The following is a 21,362-nucleotide window of genomic DNA, read 5'->3' on the forward strand; positions in this document are numbered from 1 at the left end:
TGTCTGAGGGTTTGTCCTGGGTGTTACCTATATTGAATTTCAGAGCAACAAACAGCACACATTATATTGACACCACCACTGCCATGTCTCCGCGAATCCTGTCCGTTGTGTCCAATAATGCCCGCTCCTGGGTATCACTATGAGGACCCACCACTGATGCCACCCATCGTGTTACTGCAGAGTAGGTGCAGGTGTATTTGCAGGGCTCTTCCGCGCAGACGACTGAGAGACATCGGCGGTGTAGAAGTTGTGGAGGGCAGTGGTGACTTTGACAGCGACAGGTAAGCAGTTGGTGCTGGGGCCAGCCAGGAGCAGCTCGGCATGAAAGAGCCTGCAGATCTCCACGACTACATGTCGAGCGAATCTGCGCCTCCGTGTGCACTGCTGCTCGGAGAGGTCCGGGGAGCTGCGCCTCGGTCTGTGGACCCTGTGGCGAGGGTAGTGCCCTCTGCGATGCGTCTCTCCCTGCGGTAGCCCTCCCTCCTGCTGTGCAGGTGGGCGTGCAACACCGTGTTGGGGGGCTCCACGTCTCTGCGGCGGACGGCGTGGACTGCGAGGCTGCTGGGGCTGGTCATGCTGTTCGTCCTCCGAGGGTGTCCACGCACCACCCATCTGGCAGGTGTTGGTCTGAGGGGTTGTGCAGGGTAGGTGGGTGGTTCCTCGGACTGGGGCTGCGGTTTCGTGTCGGTCTGTCCTCTGGCTTGGCGGGGGGTGGTGGAGGGCAGGGGTTGCCCTATGTGACACGGTGGCCTCCTGCGTGGGTGAGGGCTCTCCCCCGTGGAGTGCACCTTGGCACCTGCCACAGGCTGCTGGCTGCAACACGCCTGGTTGGAGAGAGACTGTTTCCCCCAGTGTGTGAAACTCACTGCCTTGAACCTAAAATCCCACACTTCCTCTTTTGACAGCTGCTTCAGCTCATGAACTGACCTCAACAAGCAAGGTAAGTACTCTCAAGTGGAACCCCGCTGGCTTTAATTGCCTGCGGGATTCCCACCAGCGGGGCTTGCGCGCGCAGCCCCGCACGTCAGCGCGGTACCCGGAAGTGGCCGGGATTTCGGCGCGATCCGGTCACGTGACCGGATATCGGGATTTTCGGGGCCCCCCCGCTGGAAACCCGCAGGTAACCCGACGCGAAAATCGAGCCCCAGGTCTCTGACAGTGTCCTTCGGTTCCCATTCTCAAGAGCACATCACCAATATGGCACTTTCATTTTCAACAGCAGCCTTTCTCGTGACCACCAGCTTAGGGCCAATTGGTACTGCATTATTGGCAGTTCTGTGCTGTGGACATAATCATTACAGATGGAAGAGATTTTCATTCCATCAGGGTGACAGGCTTCATCCTCAAGTCCCAGGAAGTCAAAAGCTAGTGTACTAACAGAATGAAACACTCCATCCTTTGCTGAGCCAGTTTTTACATTAATTTATAGTAAAAATCTAATCAGAACTCTTTAATCTGAATGCTGCTTATAGTTTAACATTTTTCTCTGGCGATGATCTAAAATGGATTCTACTATAAGAAATATTGCTCGGGTCGGAACAGGAGCAGCTTCAACCTACCTTTGGCCTGTGCTCTATTTGACCTGTGAGTATTTTTAACGTTGACACTAGGCAACAAAGTTAAAAAAAAAGTGCTACATTCTTGACCGATAAGTAAACTGCCATTTTTTAATAAAAAGTACACTGAATTATTGGGATCGAAACCTACGGACTTAGTAAATCAGTAATGAATAAGATAACTAAAAGACCCAACAGAATCACCATTGGCAGCACAGTGCAATATTTATTGACAATCAGGCGATATATTGATTTTAAAGTAACATTTCAAAAAACTCTGCAATGTTCAATTTATCATTTAAACCTAGACTTCAAGAAAGGCAAATATAGATTATTTTTTGCCATCTGTACATAAATATGCCAAGGCATTGGGGAACCATACTTCATTTTAGTCAGTGTGCTCAGTCTTGATCAGTTCCATAATTATCCGTATCATCTCGTCATCTGAAAGGAAAAATAGATGAATACAAGTTTAGTCTTAGCCTTAACAAAATACATATTTGAAGCAGGTAAAACAAATTAACTTTCAAAATCATATTCCTGAACAAAGTATTTATCTACCGTAGGGGAGTTCTCCCAGTGTCCTGGCCAACATTTATCCCTCAACCAACACCTAAAACAGATGATCTGGTGATTTATTTCATTGCTGTTTGTGGGAGTTTGCCATGTGCAAATTAGCTACCACGTTTCCTACATTACAACAGTATCAACACTTCAAAAGTACTTGATCAAAAGCAAAATAGTGCAGATGCTGGAAATCTGAAATAAAAACAGAAAATGCCAGAAATACTCAGCAAGTCAGGCAGCATCTGTGGAGAAAGAAACAGAGTTAATGTTTTAGGTTGATGACCTTTGAGCTGAAATGTTAACTCTGTTTCTTTCTCCACAGATCCTGCCTGACTTGCTGAATATTTCCAGCATTTTCTGTTTTTACTTCGAAAGTACTTAATTGGCTGTACAACACTTTGAGATGTTAGGAGGTCATGAAAGGTGTTATATGAATGCAAGTCTTTTTTTTACCTCACATCACAACTTGTTTTTGCATGCACTTTCTGTAGACTTTATAAAGACAATCCTTAAGACCAACCTCTAGAGACTATACAAAAAGAGCATTATATGTTTTATATATTTTGTCTTTTGTGAGGGAGCTTAACATTACAGCCAGTGTATAACTCTGCTTTTGTATATACTAGGCTGTAATGGCAGAAAATGGAACGTATGACTTCACCTCATTACTGCCTCATTAAAATACACTTCACCTCCCCCCCACTGCCCCCCCCAAATATGAATGGGTGCTTTTAATATCTAGCAAAAGTAACACCAAAATATCAAATTAGATCACCCTTCAACTTTCTAAACTCAAAGGAATACAAGTCAAGTTTGTGCAACCTGTCCTCATAATGAAACCCTTCAAGCCCCGATATAATTCTGGTGAATCTGTGCTCTACTCCGTCCAGGGCCAATATATCCTTCCAGGGGTGCAGTGCCCAAAGCTAAACACAGTACTCCAGATGGGGTCTGACCAAAGATCTGTACAACTGAAGCATCACTTTCTCACTTTTGAATTCCAACCCCCTGGAGATAAAAGGACTTCATTCCATTAGACTTCCAAAGCAGTAGAAAAGAGCATTTGATTTTTGTTATTGTATAATAGTAAACTTAAGAATTGGATATGACTGTTCAAATTAAAACTGGGTAGAAAAAAACGAGTACGAGAAGGGACAGTTTAGAAGTCTGCCATCAGTGCCTAGATGCACATCCATTCAGGAATGGAAAGAGAGTTCATATCAGAAATAATCCCAATAAATAATCAACATTCAGCCTACACATATGTATAACCTGCATAAATAGGATTCAGTCATGCTAAACCTTTACAAATCACTGGTTAAGCCTCAGCTGGAGTATTGCGTATAATTCTGGGCACCACACTTCAGGAAGGATGTCAAGGCCTTGGAAAGGGTACAGAGGACATTTACCAAGATGATACCAGGGATGAGGGACTTCAGTTATGTGGAGAGATTGGAGAAGCTGAGATTCTTCTCCTTAGAGCAGAGAAGGTTAAGGGGGAACCTAATAGAGGTATTCAAAATAATTAGGCGTTTTGATAGAGCAAATAGGGAGAAACTGTTTCTTCTAGCAACTGGGTCGATAACCAGAGGTCATAGATTTAAAATAATCGGCAAAAGAACTAGAGGGGAAATGAAGAGATATTTTTTCACAGAGGGTTGTTACGATCATGAACGCATTACCTGAAAAAGTGGTGGAAGCAGATTCCATAGGAACTTTCAAAATGCGATTGGACATGTACTTGAAGAGGTCTAACTTGCAGGGTTATGGGGAGAAAGATGGGATGTGGGACTAAATTGGATAGCTCTTTCAAAGAGCTGGCACAGGCACGATGGCTGAATGGCCTCCTTCTGTGCTGCAAGGTTCTATGATTCTATAAACTTATCTCATACACAGAGCAAGGATAAATATAGTGAAATTACCTTCAATTGACATTTTAGGATCTTCAAGTTTCTTCAGCAGAACAGATTCAATTAAGGCTCTCAGCTCCTTAAAAATGATTCCTGTCCTTACAGGAGCCTGAAAGAATTATAAATATGTAAATATGAAACAATATTGAAAATTCCATTTAGATTACAAATCTACATGTCTACAAAGTCTTGAACCTGGCCTCTGATTGTAAAAAAACTTGCTTGATTACTATTACAATCTCACATTTCAACATTTGTTTTTGAAGAGACTAATTGATCTCCCATGGCATTGCACATGGAAAGTCAAGACCAAATGGAGCATTCAGGTCAACAAAGGTTAGAGGGTGATGCATGTTGGACCAAAGTTGAGGGCATGGGGGAAAGAGAGAGAGAGGGAGCGAGCTGGGGGGGGGGGGGGGGGGGGAGGGGGAGCGAGCTGGGGGGGGGGGGGGAAAGGAGGAGTGGGAAAGTGAGAGAGAGGAGGAGTGGGAAAGTGAGAGAGAGGAGGAGTGGGAAAGTGAGAGAGAGGAGGAGTGGGAAAGTGAGAGAGAGGAGGAGTGGGAAAGTGAGAGAGAGGAGGAGTGGGAAAGTGAGAGAGAGGAGGAGTGGGAAAGTGAGAGAGAGGAGGAGTGGGAAAGTGAGAGAGAGGAGGAGTGGGAAAGTGAGAGAGAGGAGGAGTGGGAAAGTGAGAGAGAGGAGGAGTGGGAAAGTGAGAGAGAGGAGGAGTGGGAAAGGAGAAGTGGAGTGGGGAAGAGGTTGAGAGGAGGAGTGGGGAAGATAGAGAGGAGAGGCGGAACGAAGAGACAGGAAGGAGAAGAAGTATAGCAAATAATGTGGCAGACAGAAAGATGAACGCTGTGGGTGGATAAATGGCAAATTCAATATAGTGTGAGCTCGTTCATTTTGGTAGGAGGCATAAGAAAGCCATTTATTCCTTGGAAGTTTAGAAACTAAATAGGGTAGAGGAGCAAAAAGATCTGCGAATACAGATATATAAATCCCTAAAAGTAGGAACACAAGTTGGTACGGCCATAAAGAGTTGAAACAAAGTATTGGGATTCATTTCTAGAGGAATAAAATACAAAAACAGGGAGGTAATGTTAAATTTATATGGAACTTTGGTTAGACCATACGGAGTTCTGTGCGCAGTTTTGTTTTCCATACTACAAAAAGGATCGAGAGATTACAACTATCAGGAAAGATTGAGCAGGCTGGGTCTCTTTTCTCTGGAAAAGAGACATAGAAGAGACCTGATAGAGGTTTTTTCATAATTATGAAGGGGTTCGATAGGGTGGTTACGGAGAACGGTTTCCACTTTAGGGTGAGTCCAGAACAAGGGGGTATCAATATAAGATTGCCACGAACAGATCAGTCAACCCCCGGAGCACATGGTGTATACCTCCAGCACCAGCTGCAGACGCCTCAAGCAGATTTGGGTTTTCTCAGGATCATACTAACTGATGCTATAGATACCTTGGATTCTGCAAATGTATCCTATCTAGATGAACCATGTAGAGGAAATTAGCTGCACAGTACCCTGACAATAAATATCAACAATCTCATTGCAGCCATATGACCTGCTCCCTTGCTGATCACAGGATTTGCAGAAGATTGGCAGAGTAAGCATGAATGAAGGATCTGTCTTGTCGAGCAATTCAAATCTATACCACCCAGCTGCCCCAAACTACCCATGCTGAGCCTTAAGGAAGGCAGGCCCAGATAATAACTATAGCACAGCATCAGACATGGCATCAGCAGTTACAGGGCCATGTTTTTAACCAGCACCATCCCTGTAGCCAGTGACATTCAGCAGCCAGCCACTTCATTTCCATCGCCCACTTGGCTTATGCCTAGAATAAGCACTAGATTAGGTAATAGGATACACTCAGTCGCAATGGGGAAACGCTAACATACAAAGTTCTGTAAAGGTAATACATTATTTGAAATGCATTTCCACATTATTCAGAGAATGAATTTGTACAAGGGTAAATGGTGAACATGGAATTTGGTGCAACAGTGCACTGGGAACACGTATTCAAAAATACTTCTGCTGGAGAAACTTTTATTTTTAAACCGGAATTATTGTCTGTTAGATGTCGCTGGGTTTTTCTTCCCTGCTGCAGCTTGAATGCAACCGACAACTCTCCAATCTCAGGCCTATCATCATCCTCTTCAGGACCTGCCTGACCTCCTCCTTCCATCTGCTGTATGGTGACTCCTCTTCAGGGAGCATAATTGGGCAGCATGCAGCATACCACTGTCATTTTGGAAACCTTTGCAAGGCTGTATAATAAGTCCAAGCTGTACAATCTTGGCTTCAGCATGCTTATCGTATACTCCACTTGAATCCTTGTAGAAGCATGTACCACATGGTATTTTCTTGCAGCTGTGGTTTGTGGATTTCAAACTTGTGTCATTAGCCATAGTTCAAAAGTGTATTCCCTGCCGCCCCAGAAGCCATCCACTTAGTCTTGGTATTCCATTAAATAATGGTAGCACAGTCGATTGCCATAAGATAAATGCATCTCTGCAACTTCCAGGGGTACATTTTCTCCATCTCAATGTTATGGCGCTGATGGTCACATTCAATCTGTACATCAACTGAATGGAGCACCTTCCCATTCATAAAAGCCATAGTTGAAAGGAACATGTATGGCCACATGGATTTCATCAATTAAGCCTTGCACCAGCCACTTTAAAAAAGTGTAGAGCCCTCTCTTACTGATGGTAACTTTCTATTTGTAAATTTATAAAATTATTAGCTGTGACAAACAAGACATCAGTGACTTGATATATGCGGAGGTGCAATGCAGACTGGCTGATCTGGCATATGCCACCCAAAACAGCTTGAAACGAGCCAGTGTGTAGAAGCTCAAGACAGAACTGACTTTCACCACCACAGACAGAAGCATCCCAGCCCTTGACTAAGTTTGCAGGTCTGACTGCAGGAGATGGCAAAGTTCCGTGACTGCCTCCCAGGTGAAGATCAGGCAACAAAGATAGATCTTCATGGGCATGCTTAAGTAACTGATGGAGCCTATAAACCCATCTTCTTGGACGTGAATGGGTTTGGGCAGAACATCTCAGATACAGGCACACACACATCTGTTCATTCCTGCAGAACTTGTCATCCTCCAATTCCCTGAGGGCAAGAAGAATTCACAGAGAAATCCTCATCCTCTGTCACCATAAGGTGCTTAAGTAGAAATTGGAACTTTCTTAAATAGTATGAGGTGAAAAAAGTAAAATACAAAAATTAAATGCAATATTGAAAAAATAAACAATGCATCAAACTAAATGCAACAAAAACCCAAAAAATAGTAGGAGCTCACAATGACTCACAAACCAGCTAAACGCTAAGAATAGTGCCCCATAAAATTGCACACGGCATCAAAAGGGAAATACTCTGTAAACTGCCTGAGTATTCCCATACAATATAGAGTTCAGCTGTTGAACTGAGTGGTGGGAAGTAAACAGTGAATATAGGCTTTTAAGCAATCAAGTCATAAAGTCATTATCTCTGGCTTGAATCCAGGGAAGCACTTAGTGAATCGTTACACACGTCACAAGCCATCATATTTGTGTGGGCCCCTTATTAAAAGTAAGGCAGTATGGTGCCGGGAAAGTGGGAGGAGGCCGACCTGTCTGGAAATCCATACTTCAGTACTGACTTGTTAGGGATGATTGACACAAAAAGGGGCAAGCCTTTCTGACACGTGGGTCACTCAGATGTAGAGTTTTTATAAGAAGTGGTCTTTTTTAGTCTTTCTGTATTAACCAGAAGACAACTTTTATTTTCTCTATTCTTTTTCTATAAGAACTTTTACTTTGCAGGTGTACAAGTTATCCTTACCAGTACAAGGTACCTTTAAGGACTGAGTGTCAGATGTTAGAAGCAAAATTGTGGCTACACCAGCATTCAGGCAGAGTTAAGATTGTAATTTAACTGTGAGCAGTCTGAATCGAGAAAGGCGAGAGGGAAGTCAGCTCAAATATTGTCACTTGTGGGTGGGTTCAGTCAGAACCAAAGATCCAAGTGAAACAGATAACCCCTGCGCAAAGGGCTCATCGACTCAACACTCCAGGAGCCAACGTCTGTGTCCCAGGGAAGGAAGGAGATTGACTCAACCATGCCACTTATGAGAATGAGGTTGTGTAAGCTCGGAACAGTGTTAATCACACTCGTAGACTTAAGCTATTTAATAGAATGGCCAGTCAAAGCTGTCAATTTGTTAGCTATCTAAGAAATTACTCAAAGTAATCTCACCAATTTATAAACTCAAACTCTGGAAGCTGCTCAGCATCTGTTGATTTAGTAAATCACTGAATTCCGTGTGTCACCTATGCTACTCGTTTCGTTAAGTAACTTTGTTCATTAACGATTTGCTACTCAACTGCATGGTAAGTTGGATCACATTTATTCACGTCTATTAAGCGTTCATGTACCCAACTTTAAGCTATGATTTGTAACCAATAAATAGTTTTTTGGTGCATGACTTGTGGTCTAGCTTGTTCCTTGATGAACTGACAAGAAGGACTTAATTCACTCACTCAGCAGCTTGAGGGTAATCTAATCAGGCACTAGAAAATGTAATTAATTTTGATCCATAAGAACATAAGAAATAAGAGCAGGAGTAGGCCAATCGGCCCCTCGAGCCTGCTCCGCCATTCAATAAGATCGTGGCTGATCTGATCCTAACCTCAAATCTAAATTCATGTCCAATTTCCTGCCCGCTCCCCGTAACCCCTAATTCCCTTTACTTCTAGGAAACTGTCTATTTCTGTTTTAAATTTATTTAATGATGTAGCTTCCACAGCTTCCTGGGGCAGCAAATTCCACAGACCTACTACCCTCTGAGTGAAGAAGTTTCTCCTCATCTCAGTTTTGAAAGAGCAGGCCCTTATTCTAAGATTATGCCCCCTAGTTCTAGTTTCACCCATCCTTGGGAACATCCTTACCGCATCCACCCGATCAAGCCCCTTCACAATCTTATATGTTTCAATAAGATCGCCTCTCATTCTTCTGAACTCCAATGAGTAGAGTCCCAATCTACTCAACCTCTCCTCATATGTCCACCCCCTCATCCCCGGGATTAACCAAGTGAACCTTCTTTGTACTGCCTCGAGAGCAAGTATGTCTTTTCTTAAGTATGGACACCAAAACTGTATGCAGTATTCCAGGTGCGGTCTCACCAATACCTCCCTGTTTTTATATTCTATCCCCCCAGCAATAAAAGCCAACATTCCGTTGGCCTTCTTGATCACCTGCTGCACCTGCATACTAACTTTTTGATTTTCTTGCACTAGGACCCCCAGATCCCTTTGTACTGCAGTACTTTCCAGTTTCTCGCCATTAAGATAATAACTTGCTCTCTGATTTTTCTTGCCAAAGTGCATAACCTCACATTTTCCAATATTGTATTACATCTGCCAAATCTCCGCCCACTCACCCAGCCTGTCTATATCCCCTTGTATGTTTTTTATGTCCTCCTCACTCTCTATTTTCCCTCCCATCTTTGTATCATCTGCAAACTTTGATATGTTGCACTCGGTCCCCTCCTCCAAATCGTTAATATAGATTGTAAAGAGTTGGGGACCCAGCACCGACCCCTGCGGAACACCACTGGCCACTGGTTGCCAGTCCGAGAATGAACCATTTATCCCAACTCTCTGCTTCCTGTTAGATAACCAATCCTCCACCCATGCCAGAATATTACCCCCAATCCAGTGATTCTTTATCTTGAGCAATAATCTTTTATGTGGCACCTTGTCGAATGCCTTCTGGAAGTCTAAATACACTACGTCCACTGGTTCCCCTTTATCCACCCTGTACATTATATCCTCAAAGAACTCAAGCAAATTTGTCAGACATAACTTCCCCTTCATAAAGCCATGCTGACTTTGTCCTATTAAATTATGTTTATCCAAATGTTCTGCTATTGTCTCCTTAATAATAGACTCCAAAATTTTACCCACCACAGATGTTAGGCTAACTGGTCTATAATTTCCAGCCTTCTGCCTACTACCCTTTTTAAATAAGGGTGTTACATTAGCAGTTTTCCAATCTGCCAGGACCTTTACCAAGTCCAGAGAATTTTGGAAAATTATTACCAAAGCATCCACAATCCCTACTGCCACTTCCCTCAAGACCCTAGGATGTAAGCCATCAGGTCCAGGGGATTTATCTGCCTCGAGTCCCATTAATTTACTGAGTACCAATTCCTTAGTGATTTTAATCGTATTTAGCTCCTCCCCCCCTAGAGCCCCCTGTTTATCCAGTGTTGGGATATTCTTAGTGTCCTCTACCGTAAAGACTGAAACAAAATATTTGTTCAGCAATTTTGCCATCTCCATGTTTCCCACCATTAATTTCCCGGTCTCATCCTCTAAGGGACCTACGTTTGCCTTAGCCACCCTTTTTCTTTTCATATAACTGTAGAAACTCTTGCTATCTGTTTTTATATTTTTTGCTAATTTATTTTCATAATCTATCTTCCCTTTCTTAATCAATCCTTTAGTTACTTTTTGCTGTCTTTGAAGACTTCCCAATCTTCTATCCTCCCACTAAGTTTGGCTACCTTATATGTCCTTGTTTTTAGTCGGATACTATCCTTGATTTCTTTACTTAGCCACGGATGGCTGTCATTTCTTTTACACCCTTTTTCCTCAGTGGAATATATTTTTTTTGAAAGTTGTAAAATAACTCCTTAAATGAACACCACTGCTCATGTACTGTCTTACCCTTTGATCTATTTTCCCTGTCCACTTTAATCAATTCCGCTCTCATACCATCATAGTCTCCTTTATTCAAGCTCAGTACGCTTGTTTGAGAACCAACCTTCTCACCCTCTAATTGGATATGGAATGTAACCATGTTATGGTCACTCATTCCAAGGGGATCCTTAACTAGGACATTATTAATTAATGCTGGCTCATTACACAGGACCAGGTCCAAGGTTGCTTGCCCCCTTGTAGGCTCAGTTACATACTGCTCAAGAAATCCATCCCTAATACACTCAATAAACTCTTCCTCAAGGCTGCCCTGCCCAATTTGATTTGTCCAGTTAATATGATAGTTAAAATCCCCCATAATTATAGCTGTTCCCTTATTACATGCCCCGACTATTTCCTGATTAATACTTCTTCTTCCAGCAGAGTTGCAACTATTAGGAGGCCTATATACTATGCCCACTAGTGTTTTTTTCCCCTTATTATTCCTTATCTCTACCCAAACTGTTTCATTATCTTGATCCTTTGTCCCAATATCATTTCTCTGTATTACAGTGATTCCTTCCTTTATTAACATAGCCACCCCACCTCCCCTTCCTTCCTGCCTGTCCTTCCTGATTGTTAAATACCCTGGCATATTTAATTCCCAGTCGTTGTCATCCTGCAGCCATGTTTCTGTAATGGCCACAAGATCATACCCATACGTAGTTATTTGTGCCGTTAACTCGTCCATTTTGTTACGAATGCTACGTGCATTCAGATAAAGAACTTTCAAATATGTTTTGTGACACTTAGTTCCTGCTTTTTCCTTTTTTAACACACTACCTTTTACTCCATACCTTCTGTCCCTTCCTGACACGCTTTCCTCTGTCTCCCTGCTCAGGTTCCCAACCCCCTGCCACAGCTTTGATGCTGGGTTAATCGCCTTACGCCTTCTAGTTTTTATTTTATCTGTCGTGCCTAAAGTACACTTTCTTTCCGCTACTCTACGGTTTTCTCTTTCACTTGTTCTTGAACAACTGTTTGTACTATTTGTATTGTAGATTTCCCCTGGGTCTTCCCCTCTCTTGCTGCTCTCAACTTTATTCTCTTCTGACTCCCCGCTCAGGTTCCCATCCCCCTGCCACTCTCGTTCAAACCTTCCCCAACAGCACTAGCAAACGCCCCCACGAGGACATTGGTCCCGGTCCTGCTCGGGTGTAACCCGTCACGCTTGTTCAGGTCCCACCTTCCCCAGAACCGGTCCCATTGTCCCAGGAATCTAAATCCCTCCCTCCGACACCATCCCTGCAGCCACGCATTCATCTGGTCTATTCTCCTGTTCCTATACTCACTAGCACGTGGCACCGGTAGTAATCCTGAGATCACTACCTTTGAAATCCTGCTTTTTAATTTATCTCCTAACTCCTTAAATTCACCTTGCAGGACCTCATCCCTTTTTTTTACCTATGTCGTTGGTACCAATATGGACCACGACTACTGGCTGTTCACCCTCCCCCTCCAGAATGCCCTGCAGCCGCTCTGTGACATCCCCCAAACTGGGTTAAATGCAAGACAGTCAGTGAGCCAAGTCAGGCATCATTCATCCCATGACCTAGACTGGGAGGTAAAACCCCAGACGGTTGGTGAGGAGTTAAAGGTGGGTATTACAGATTTATCTGGTTCCTCAGCATATATATGTCAGGATACCAAAACCCAGCTTTCTTACAACACACCGTTGAAAAATTCTCTCTCAAAAGCCAGGAAGTGATTTTGAAAATGTGCCCATTTTAAACAGGCCTTCTGTGATGATGTTGCATTTCTACAGAAAGCATAATTTTCAAACCCTAAATGATCCAGTGCTCCATGATCCTGGTGCACAGTTGGTGCAAAGTCTCTTACCGTGATTTTGCAACCTCCCAAGTCTGGAGCGCAGTGCAATGAAACTCCCCGAAGTGGGTAGTTTCACACTACTTCGATTTGACACTGTATGCAGTGTAAATTCAGTGTGTTATCAAATCTGATTTACAGAGTGGAGTCCATTGGGCCACCTGGACACTTTGTAGATCTATTTGCCCTGTGCAACCTCCCCTGGATGGGCATGCCCACGCATGACTGGAAAATACTAGTGGAATATTCCCCCTGTTGAGCCTTGCACAACAAATTCATAATACACAATCGATCCTAATGGGATTAACCAGTCACAAACCTTTGATTGGAAACCATATTAGAAACAGTGTACAAAAAGTTGACTTTTAATGGGATTCAGCATAGCACATTAAGCAAATATTGTTACCTGGAACTGTATCCAGCCATCAACTGAAAGTAATCTTTCACGGTGCATCACCTCTATATCACCACCAAATAGCAAGATTGGAAAAGGTGAAATCAGGGTTGTTTCTCGCACATACACCTTGCCATATTTCACCTAATTTGAACAAAAAAAATGGATTAGTCCCATTATTAAATAGTTCTGTCAACAAGAGAATATCTCTTCTAAAATATCAAAACTCAGGTCTTCAATATTTAAATGGTAACTTAATGACTGAAGACGTGGCTACCATGTAAACTCATGTACACTTTCTGTGAATAAAGATGTCCCACTAAAACAGAGTTGTATGTCATTCATAGTCTCAACATTGTACATAACACTGTTTATCAAAAACAGGATATTATAACATTGTAAGTGCACATTTAAAAAAAGGAAAACTTAATTTGATCTTCTAAGGGTTATTTACAGTCATTAACTGCTCCTATTATGCAGTTCGTTTCAATTATAAAGCAATACATGTACCCGCGTTGAACAGGGAAGATGTTAATTGCTGTGTCTCATTATAACTAACAAGTGTCATGATTAGCAGTTTAAAAAGATTAATGATGTGGCAGCATTCGTAGATAAAGAAATCTTTATCAGGACTTAAAGGCAGCATTTAATCACTGTAAAAGAGTAAAAAATTAAAGGGGGTGAATATCCACAGGTTCTCCCGCTCGTCTGCTGTACTTCAGAAGAGCTGCAAAAACCCTGGAAAAAAGGCCTAAATGCTGTTTGCACCATTTTAATCCTAGGATTTCCATTGCTTTTCTGCCAAATTTATCTCCATATTATCAGACATTTAGTGTATTGATACACTAACACAATTTGCATTTATATGGTTCCCTCACACAAAAAAAAACTTTTCAGTGCACTTTACTGGGGGAGTAGTGGACCACAGAGTAGGAAAGAATGAATTATGGGGAAGACATCAAAGAGATAGGTTCTTAGGGGCACATTGACAGTTTAGTGATGTTTCAAAGCTGAAATTGCTTCATATCAATATTAAACTGACAGTGAGGGCCCAACCCAAGTCTGGAACGCAGTGCAATGTAACTCCCTGAAAGGGTTAGTCTCATACCACTTCGATTTGACACTGCATGCAGTGCAAATTCAGTGTGTTATCAAATCTGATTTACATCGTCCACTGGGCCCCATCACTAAAACAAATTATCCGGTCATTATCACCTTGATGTTTGTGATACATTGCAAACTGGTTGCCACATTTCCTACATTACAATAGTGACTACACTTCAAAAGTACTTCATTGGCCATAAAGCGCTCTGGGACGTCCCGAGACAAACTAGACCAGAGTCAATGTCAACAGGCTTCTGCCTGGCTGGAACCTAAACTCAGACATGTAGCTGCAGGGTAAATGCATCCTAAGAGGCATTTGAAGGCAAAGAGAGAATACCTAGGCAAAGTAGTTTTGGGAGAGAATTCCAGGGAGCAGAAGTCCACTGACTCAAGGAATTACATAGAATGTACAGCACAGAATCAGGTCTATGCTCCACACAAGCCTCCTCCCTCCCTTCTACATCTAACCCTAACGGCACATCCTTCTATTCCTTTCTCTCTCCTGTGTTTATCTAGCTTCGCCTTAAATGCATCAATGCTAGTCGCCTCAACTGCGCCTTGTGGTAGCAAGTTCCACATTCAAACCACTCTCTGGGTAAAAAAAGTTTCTCCTGAATTCCCTATTGGATCTATTAGTGACTATCTCACATTTATGGCCCCTAGTTCTGGTCTCCCCCCAAAGTGGAAACATCTTCTCTACGTCTACCCTATCAAACCCTTTCATAATCTTAAAGACCTCTATCAGGTCACATCTCAGTCGTCTCTTTTCCAGAGAAAAGAGCCCCAGCCTGCTCAATCTTTCCTGATAGGTTTAACCTCTCAGTTCTGGTATCATCCTAGTAAATCTTTTTTACACCTTCTCCAGTGCCTCTATATCTTTTTTATAATATGGAGACTGTTCACAGTCAAGTGTGGTCTAACCAAGGTTCTAGACAAGTTTAACATAACTTCTCTGCTTTTCAATTCTATCCCTCTAGAAATGAACCCCAACGCTTGGTTTGCCTTTTTTATGGCCTTATTAACCTGCATCATTACTTACTGATTTATGTATCTGTACCCCCAGATCCTTCTGCTCCTTTACCCCATTTAGACTCTTATTATCCAAGCAGTATGTGGCACCTTATTCTTCCTACCAAAATGTAATACCTCACTGTTACCGATATTGAAATTCATTTGCCAATTACATGCCCATTCTGCAAGTTTATTAATGTCTTCCTGTTTTTTGTCGCATCCTCCTCAGTATTAACAAACCTTCCAATTTGGTGTCGTGTGCAAATTTTGAAATTTTACTTCCAATTCCAGAGTCCAAAGTGTTTATGTAAATGGTGAACAACAGTGGACCCAGCACCAATCCTTGTGGAACACCACTTCCCATCTTTTGCCAGTCTGAATAACTACCTTTAACTCCTAGTCTCTGTTTTCTGTTTTGTAGCCAGCTTGCTATACATTCTTCTACTTGTCCCGTTTCCACATGCTCTGACCTTAGCCATCAGTCTACTATGCGGTACCCTATTGAAGGCCTTTTGAAAATCCAAATATATTACATCTACTGCATTACCCTTTCTGTTCCTTAGTCATAGAATTCAATAAGGTTGGTCAAGCATTATCTTCCTTTTTGGAATCCATGCTGACTATTCTTTATTATATTTTCGATTTCTAGATGTTTTTCTATTACATCTTTGAGTATGGATTCCATTATCTTTCCAACCACCGACATTAAGCTAACTGATCTATAGTTCCGTGGAGTTGTTCCCTCTCCCTTTTTAAATACAGGAATCACATTAGCTGTCTGGCACTATTCCCCTTTCTAATTATTTTTTTAAAATATATATATAAATAATAAATAATAGTGCTTCTGCTATCTCTTCCCTAACTTCTTTTAATATGCATGGATTCAATCCATCCAGACCAAGGTTTTAACCTCTAAGTTTGATTAGTTTATCAATTATTTCCCCCCTTTCTATCTTAAATGTCTTTATATCTTTTTTGATCTCCTCTTCTAATGTCATGCCCACTATGTTAGTCTCCCTGGTAAATACTGAGGCAAAGTAATTATTTAATATTTCTGCCATTTCATTGTCATCACCTGTGAGTTTATCGTGTGAACCCCTTTAGTGGCCCTATCCCTATCCTGATTTTTCTTTTGTTATTTATGTGTCTGTACAATACAAACTGTCTATTTCTTTTTATATTCCTTGATAATTTAATTTTGTAGTTTCTCTTTGCCTTCCTAATTGTTTTTTTAAACTTCTTTCCTAACCTTTTCATACTCCCTTTTGTCATCCTCTCCTTTTGTCTATGTACTTAGTGTATGCCTTTTTCTTTAGTTTTAATTTTGCCCTTATTTCTTTATTCATCTATGGTGTATCATTACTGGCTGGTTTGTTCTTGCTTTTTAGTGGGATATATTTCTCCTCGGCTCTATTGATCACCATTTTAAATGGTTCCCACTGCTGTTCTATTTTTTTGTCAATAAATGTTTCCAGTTTATTTTCCGTAGTTCCATTCTCATCCCCTGAAAATCATTTTTTTCCCAATTTATTACTTTGGTCTTTGTCTTACTTATGTCCTTCTCAATCTTTATCTTAAACCTTATTATGTTGTGGTTACTATTGCCTAGATGTTCCCGTATGCTTACTTCTCTTATCTGTTCTGGGACATTTCCCATTAGATCCAGCAGTGCTTCCTCTCTTGTTGGGATTTTTACATACTGGGTAAGAAAGGAGTCCTGCACACACTGTAAAAACTCCATTTTCTGTACCCCTTTACCAGCCTCTTCTTGCCAGTTTATTTGGGGATAGTTAAATTCTCCTATGATTATTATTTGATGTCCTTTATTACTCATTTCACATATTTGCTTACATATTTCTTCCTCCACCTCCTTTCCACTATTAGGTGGTCTGTAGTATACCGCTATTAGTGTGATTGACCCCTTCTTATCTTTGATTTCTATCCATATGGATTCTGTTTCTATCTGAAAGATCAGACTCTAATAATGAAGTCGGGAAAAGGGAACAAACAGTAACCAAGGATATAGTGAAGATAGCAGGTGTCACAATATACTTCAAATGGAGCTTATTTCCATGTTTATAGAAGCATTTTGGTTACTCCCTGTTGTACGATACCCAGTTTACTCCAGTACAATGAAGTAGACAGATATGGCAAAACATCTTAGCTCAGATAGCAGCGTATCGCATATGAAATTCAAACTGTCTGAAGTGCTAATTTAAACCACCACCTGCTCACAGATTCACTTTCATCTGCCTCAGAGCTTCTGAATCGTACTAGTTCTTTTCAATTTTATTGTATCAACACATTTCAAATGAACAACGTTTATTGTTGGTTATGCTACTCAATACAGAAAATAACAGATATTTCAGTGTGTTACTAGAATACAATAAAATTCTTGGGGACATAAAACATTTGGAAAAGAAGGCAATATGAAATGTAACCTGGGGGAGATAAGGCAGTGATGACTACCATCACTAACAAAATCCTGGTGATAACCTAGACATAGACCTGTAAGACTATAGCTAGTCATCCTATAAAACTCACCATTTGTGGACACAAATAAACTATTCTATTGATGATAGTTACCTTCTCCTGATACAAAAGCCAGCCATTGGTCTGCAGATCCCTGTTGACAGATGAAGGGTGCAGTTGTGCTTTACCTTGTGCAGTTTCTATGAAACAAATCACCTTCTCAGCGATGTCCACCGATGGAGTGTAAATAATCTTCCCAATATTGTCATATAGTCCTGCAGTTAGTACAGCTTTAAGAAGGGAGACCTCTTGATGTGATAAGCTCCTTTTAGCATCCTCTGCCAAGGACCCTTTATTGTAACTTTGATGTTTATTTCCTCTGGTTCTTGGTGACACAAAACCCACTGCCTCCATCAGCTTGGTGAGTTCTTGTTTAATATCCTGCAAGTTTATTTTTCATGAAACACATCATGAGCCACCATTCAATCTGTGGTTATATATTACAATTACCATTTTATCACTAAAATTCATATGGGACCTAGTCCTTGAAATACAAATCAATTTTTTTTTTAAAGCACAAAATTAGCAAATATTCTGTACTCCAATCCTTTTTCATTTCTCATCATGATGAACGTGTATAACCGTAAATATCTAGGAAGATATGAAATACTAATATAAGAGTTCTGAATGAAAGGCACCAAATTAGAGTGTTTAACAGGGGGAAAAAGCACAAACCTCCATCATCAGAAGTGCAGTCCTACTTAGGAAGTGTTTCTTACAGTAAGTCATTTCAGCACGATATCCATCACATCGCACATTCTTCCATCTTAAGGTGGAAACACACATTCAAATTTAGATAAAAAAGGATCAGTTATTTGAAGAGTTTCTGATGTATATATGTCAAGCTATAAAATCCAAAACATTCCTATATATGCTCAAATAACAATGCACAGCATACTGACAGACTAGTTGTAACATACCCTAAATATGCATTGTAAACAGTCAGGTGATCTGAGTTCGTCAATGCCAGAGCTGCCTTTGCCAGGTTTGCTTCATGTTTTCCATTCATTGGAGTAACAAAGGGAGATTTCTCAGTCATGGCTGCAGCTATGGTTGCCTGCAAACAAAGTATACATTTTTAAAATCCATATTTGTTATATGTTGTGAATGCTTTCAATGATCGTAACAAGATTTCTCAAAGGAGTAATTTTCCAAGTATGCACTGGTGGTGGGGAAACTTGCAAGCTGCAGGCGCCAAACAGAAAAGCGTGCTGCCCACGATTTCCTGATATACACTGCTACTGCAGCGACAGTAACTTACTGCCTATATAGTGCCTTCAACTTTGAAAAACACCTCAAGGTGCTTCAGAGAGGCCGAAGGAAACAATGAATGTCAAGCCAAAGAAGTTTAGGAGGGGTGACCAAATGCTCAAAGAGGTTGATTTTAAGGAGGGTCTCAAAGAAAGAAAGGAAAATGGAGGTTTTTAATGGAGGGAACTCAAGGGGCTGAAGGCATGACTACCGATCATGGGACAAAGGGAGGGTGGGGGGGGGGATGCATAAGGGATCAAAGGAACAAAGTTTGGTAAGAGGAATGAAGGTTTTTAGGGCCAGCGGAAGTGATAGAGATATGGAGGGGTGAGGCCATGGAGGAATCTAAACACAAGGATGAGAACTTTAAGTCTAGTCCTTGGTGGACCAGAGGCCAAGGCGGATATGGGTGATGGGTGAATAAAACTTGGTGCAGGATAAGAAATGGGCGGCAGAGTTTTGGATGAGCTGAAGTTTATGGAGGGTGTAGGAAGGGGGGACAGCCAGTACAGCATTGAAGTAATGAAGTCTGGAGGTGACAGAAGCACGAACAAGAGTTTCAATGATAGATGGGCTACAGTAGTGTTGGAAGCAGTTGATGTTACACAAGTGGAAGTAGGCACTTCCACTTTGTGATGGAGAAGATAAGGGGTCAGAAGTTCAGCTTGGGGTTGAACAGAGCAGAGCGCCAAAGTTACCAACAGTCTGATTTGGCATGAGATAATGGCCGAGGAGGGGGATAGAGTTAGTGGCGAGGGTATGAAGCTTGTAGCGGATTTTGAAGACAGTGGCTTCAATCTTGCCAATGTTTTGCTGAAGGAAATTGAGGCTCATCCAGGACTGCATGTCAGATAGCAGCCTGACAACACAGAGACAGTGATGAGCAAGATTCCCCACCACCAATACATACTTAGAAAATTGACCAGGCGATCAATCCCAACACGACAAATTCAACAAACTACTTGAAATAATTTTTTGCTACAATCTTAATATGTATTGTGATCCTCATAGATTTTTAAAAATTTTATAATTGCATTTAGTTTGAAATCTTAATTTATTACATAAGAACATAAGTTCCCTCGAGCCTGCTCCACCATTCAATATGATCATGGCTGATCTTCGACCTCAAATCCACTTTTCTGCCCAATCTCCATATCCCTTGATTCCCATAGAGTCCAAAAATCTATCGATTGCAGCCTTGAATATACACAACAACTGAGCATCCACAGCCCTCCGGGATAGAGAATTCCAAAGATTCACAATCCTCTGAATAAAGAAATTCCTCCTCATCTCAGTCCTAAATGGCCAACCCCTTATCTTCAGACTATCCAGCAATGGGAAACAACGTCTCAGCATCTACCCTGTCAAGCGCTCTTAAGAATTTTATACCTTTCAATGAGATCCTCTCTCCTGCTTCTAAATTGCAGAGAATATAGGCCCATTTTACACAATCTCTCTTCAAAGGACAACCCTCTCATCCCAGGGATCAATCTAGTGAACCTTTGTTGCACCGCCTCCAAGGCAAGTATATCCTTCCTTAGGTAAGGAAACCAAAACCGTACACAATACTCCAGGTGTGGTCTCACCAAACCCCTGTACAATTGTAGCAGGATTTCCTTACTCTTGTACTCCAACCCCCTTGCAATAAAGGCTGCTGTACCTGCATGTTAACTTTCCATGTTTTGTGTACAAGGACACCCAAATCTCTCTGAACAGCAACATTTAATAGCCCCTCACCATTTAAAAAATATTCTGTTTTCCTGTTCTTCCTACCAAAGTGAATAACTTCACATTTCCCCACATTATACTCCATCTGCCACCTTCTTGCCCACTCACTGAACCTGTCTATATCCCTTTGCAGACTCTTTGGGCCCGATTTTAGCAGGCCTGCGGGTTCCCAGCGGGTGGTCCTTCGGGAGCGTGGAAAACGCGGACGGCTAAATGAGTGCGCCCCCCGCACGATCGCGGGATAATTGATTCCATTAAGCCGTGGTTACGGGTTCACCGCTCCCCAGCTGCGCGCCGGCGGGCGACGCATGCGCATTAACATTATCGCGATGGAGGAGCTCCATTTAAAGGGGCAGTCCCCCAAAGCCCCTCCTGCTTCAAGCAAGAGGCATCACAGCATGGCGCACCCACGGTTCTCCGACTCCGCGCTGCAGCTACTTCTGGAGGGTGAGAGGAGGAGGAGGGACACACTGTTCCCAACGGACGGACGCAAGTGCCCTGGCTCCGTCACCAGGAAGGCATGGGCAGAGGTGGCGGCGGAGGTCAGCAGCAGGGCCAACACCACCAGGACATGGGAGCAGTGCCGAAAGCAATTCAATAACCTCGCTAGGTCCGGCAAAGTGAGTACACTAACGCACCCACCCACAACCCGTCTCCAACATCACGCCAAACACATCACAGCCCCTTCTGCACAGCCACCACAGCGCTGCC

At 42.1% G+C, this 21,362-nt stretch overlaps 1 protein-coding gene across 2 annotated transcripts in view; it reads right to left on the minus strand.

Moving 5' to 3' along the window:
* The window catches only part of dhx29 (DEAH (Asp-Glu-Ala-His) box polypeptide 29), a 113,770-nt gene that overhangs the window by 4,615 nt on the left and 87,793 nt on the right, over nucleotides 1-21,362 (minus strand). For both annotated transcript variants that reach the window (XM_067985901.1, XM_067985912.1), the window contains 6 exons: nucleotides 18,593-18,729; nucleotides 18,348-18,438; nucleotides 17,727-18,053; nucleotides 13,038-13,169; nucleotides 4,046-4,142; nucleotides 1,939-2,000 (listed from right to left, as the gene is read on the minus strand). In XM_067985901.1, the coding sequence (XP_067842002.1) occupies nucleotides 1,945-2,000; nucleotides 4,046-4,142; nucleotides 13,038-13,169; nucleotides 17,727-18,053; nucleotides 18,348-18,438; nucleotides 18,593-18,729 (840 nt within the window). In that variant the 3' untranslated portion in view covers nucleotides 1,939-1,944. The remainder of the gene's footprint in view (nucleotides 1-1,938; nucleotides 2,001-4,045; nucleotides 4,143-13,037; nucleotides 13,170-17,726; nucleotides 18,054-18,347; nucleotides 18,439-18,592; nucleotides 18,730-21,362) is intronic.

This window comes from Heptranchias perlo, chromosome 1, assembly GCF_035084215.1.
Source record: "Heptranchias perlo isolate sHepPer1 chromosome 1, sHepPer1.hap1, whole genome shotgun sequence".
NCBI classification, from domain to species: domain Eukaryota; kingdom Metazoa; phylum Chordata; class Chondrichthyes; order Hexanchiformes; family Hexanchidae; genus Heptranchias; species Heptranchias perlo.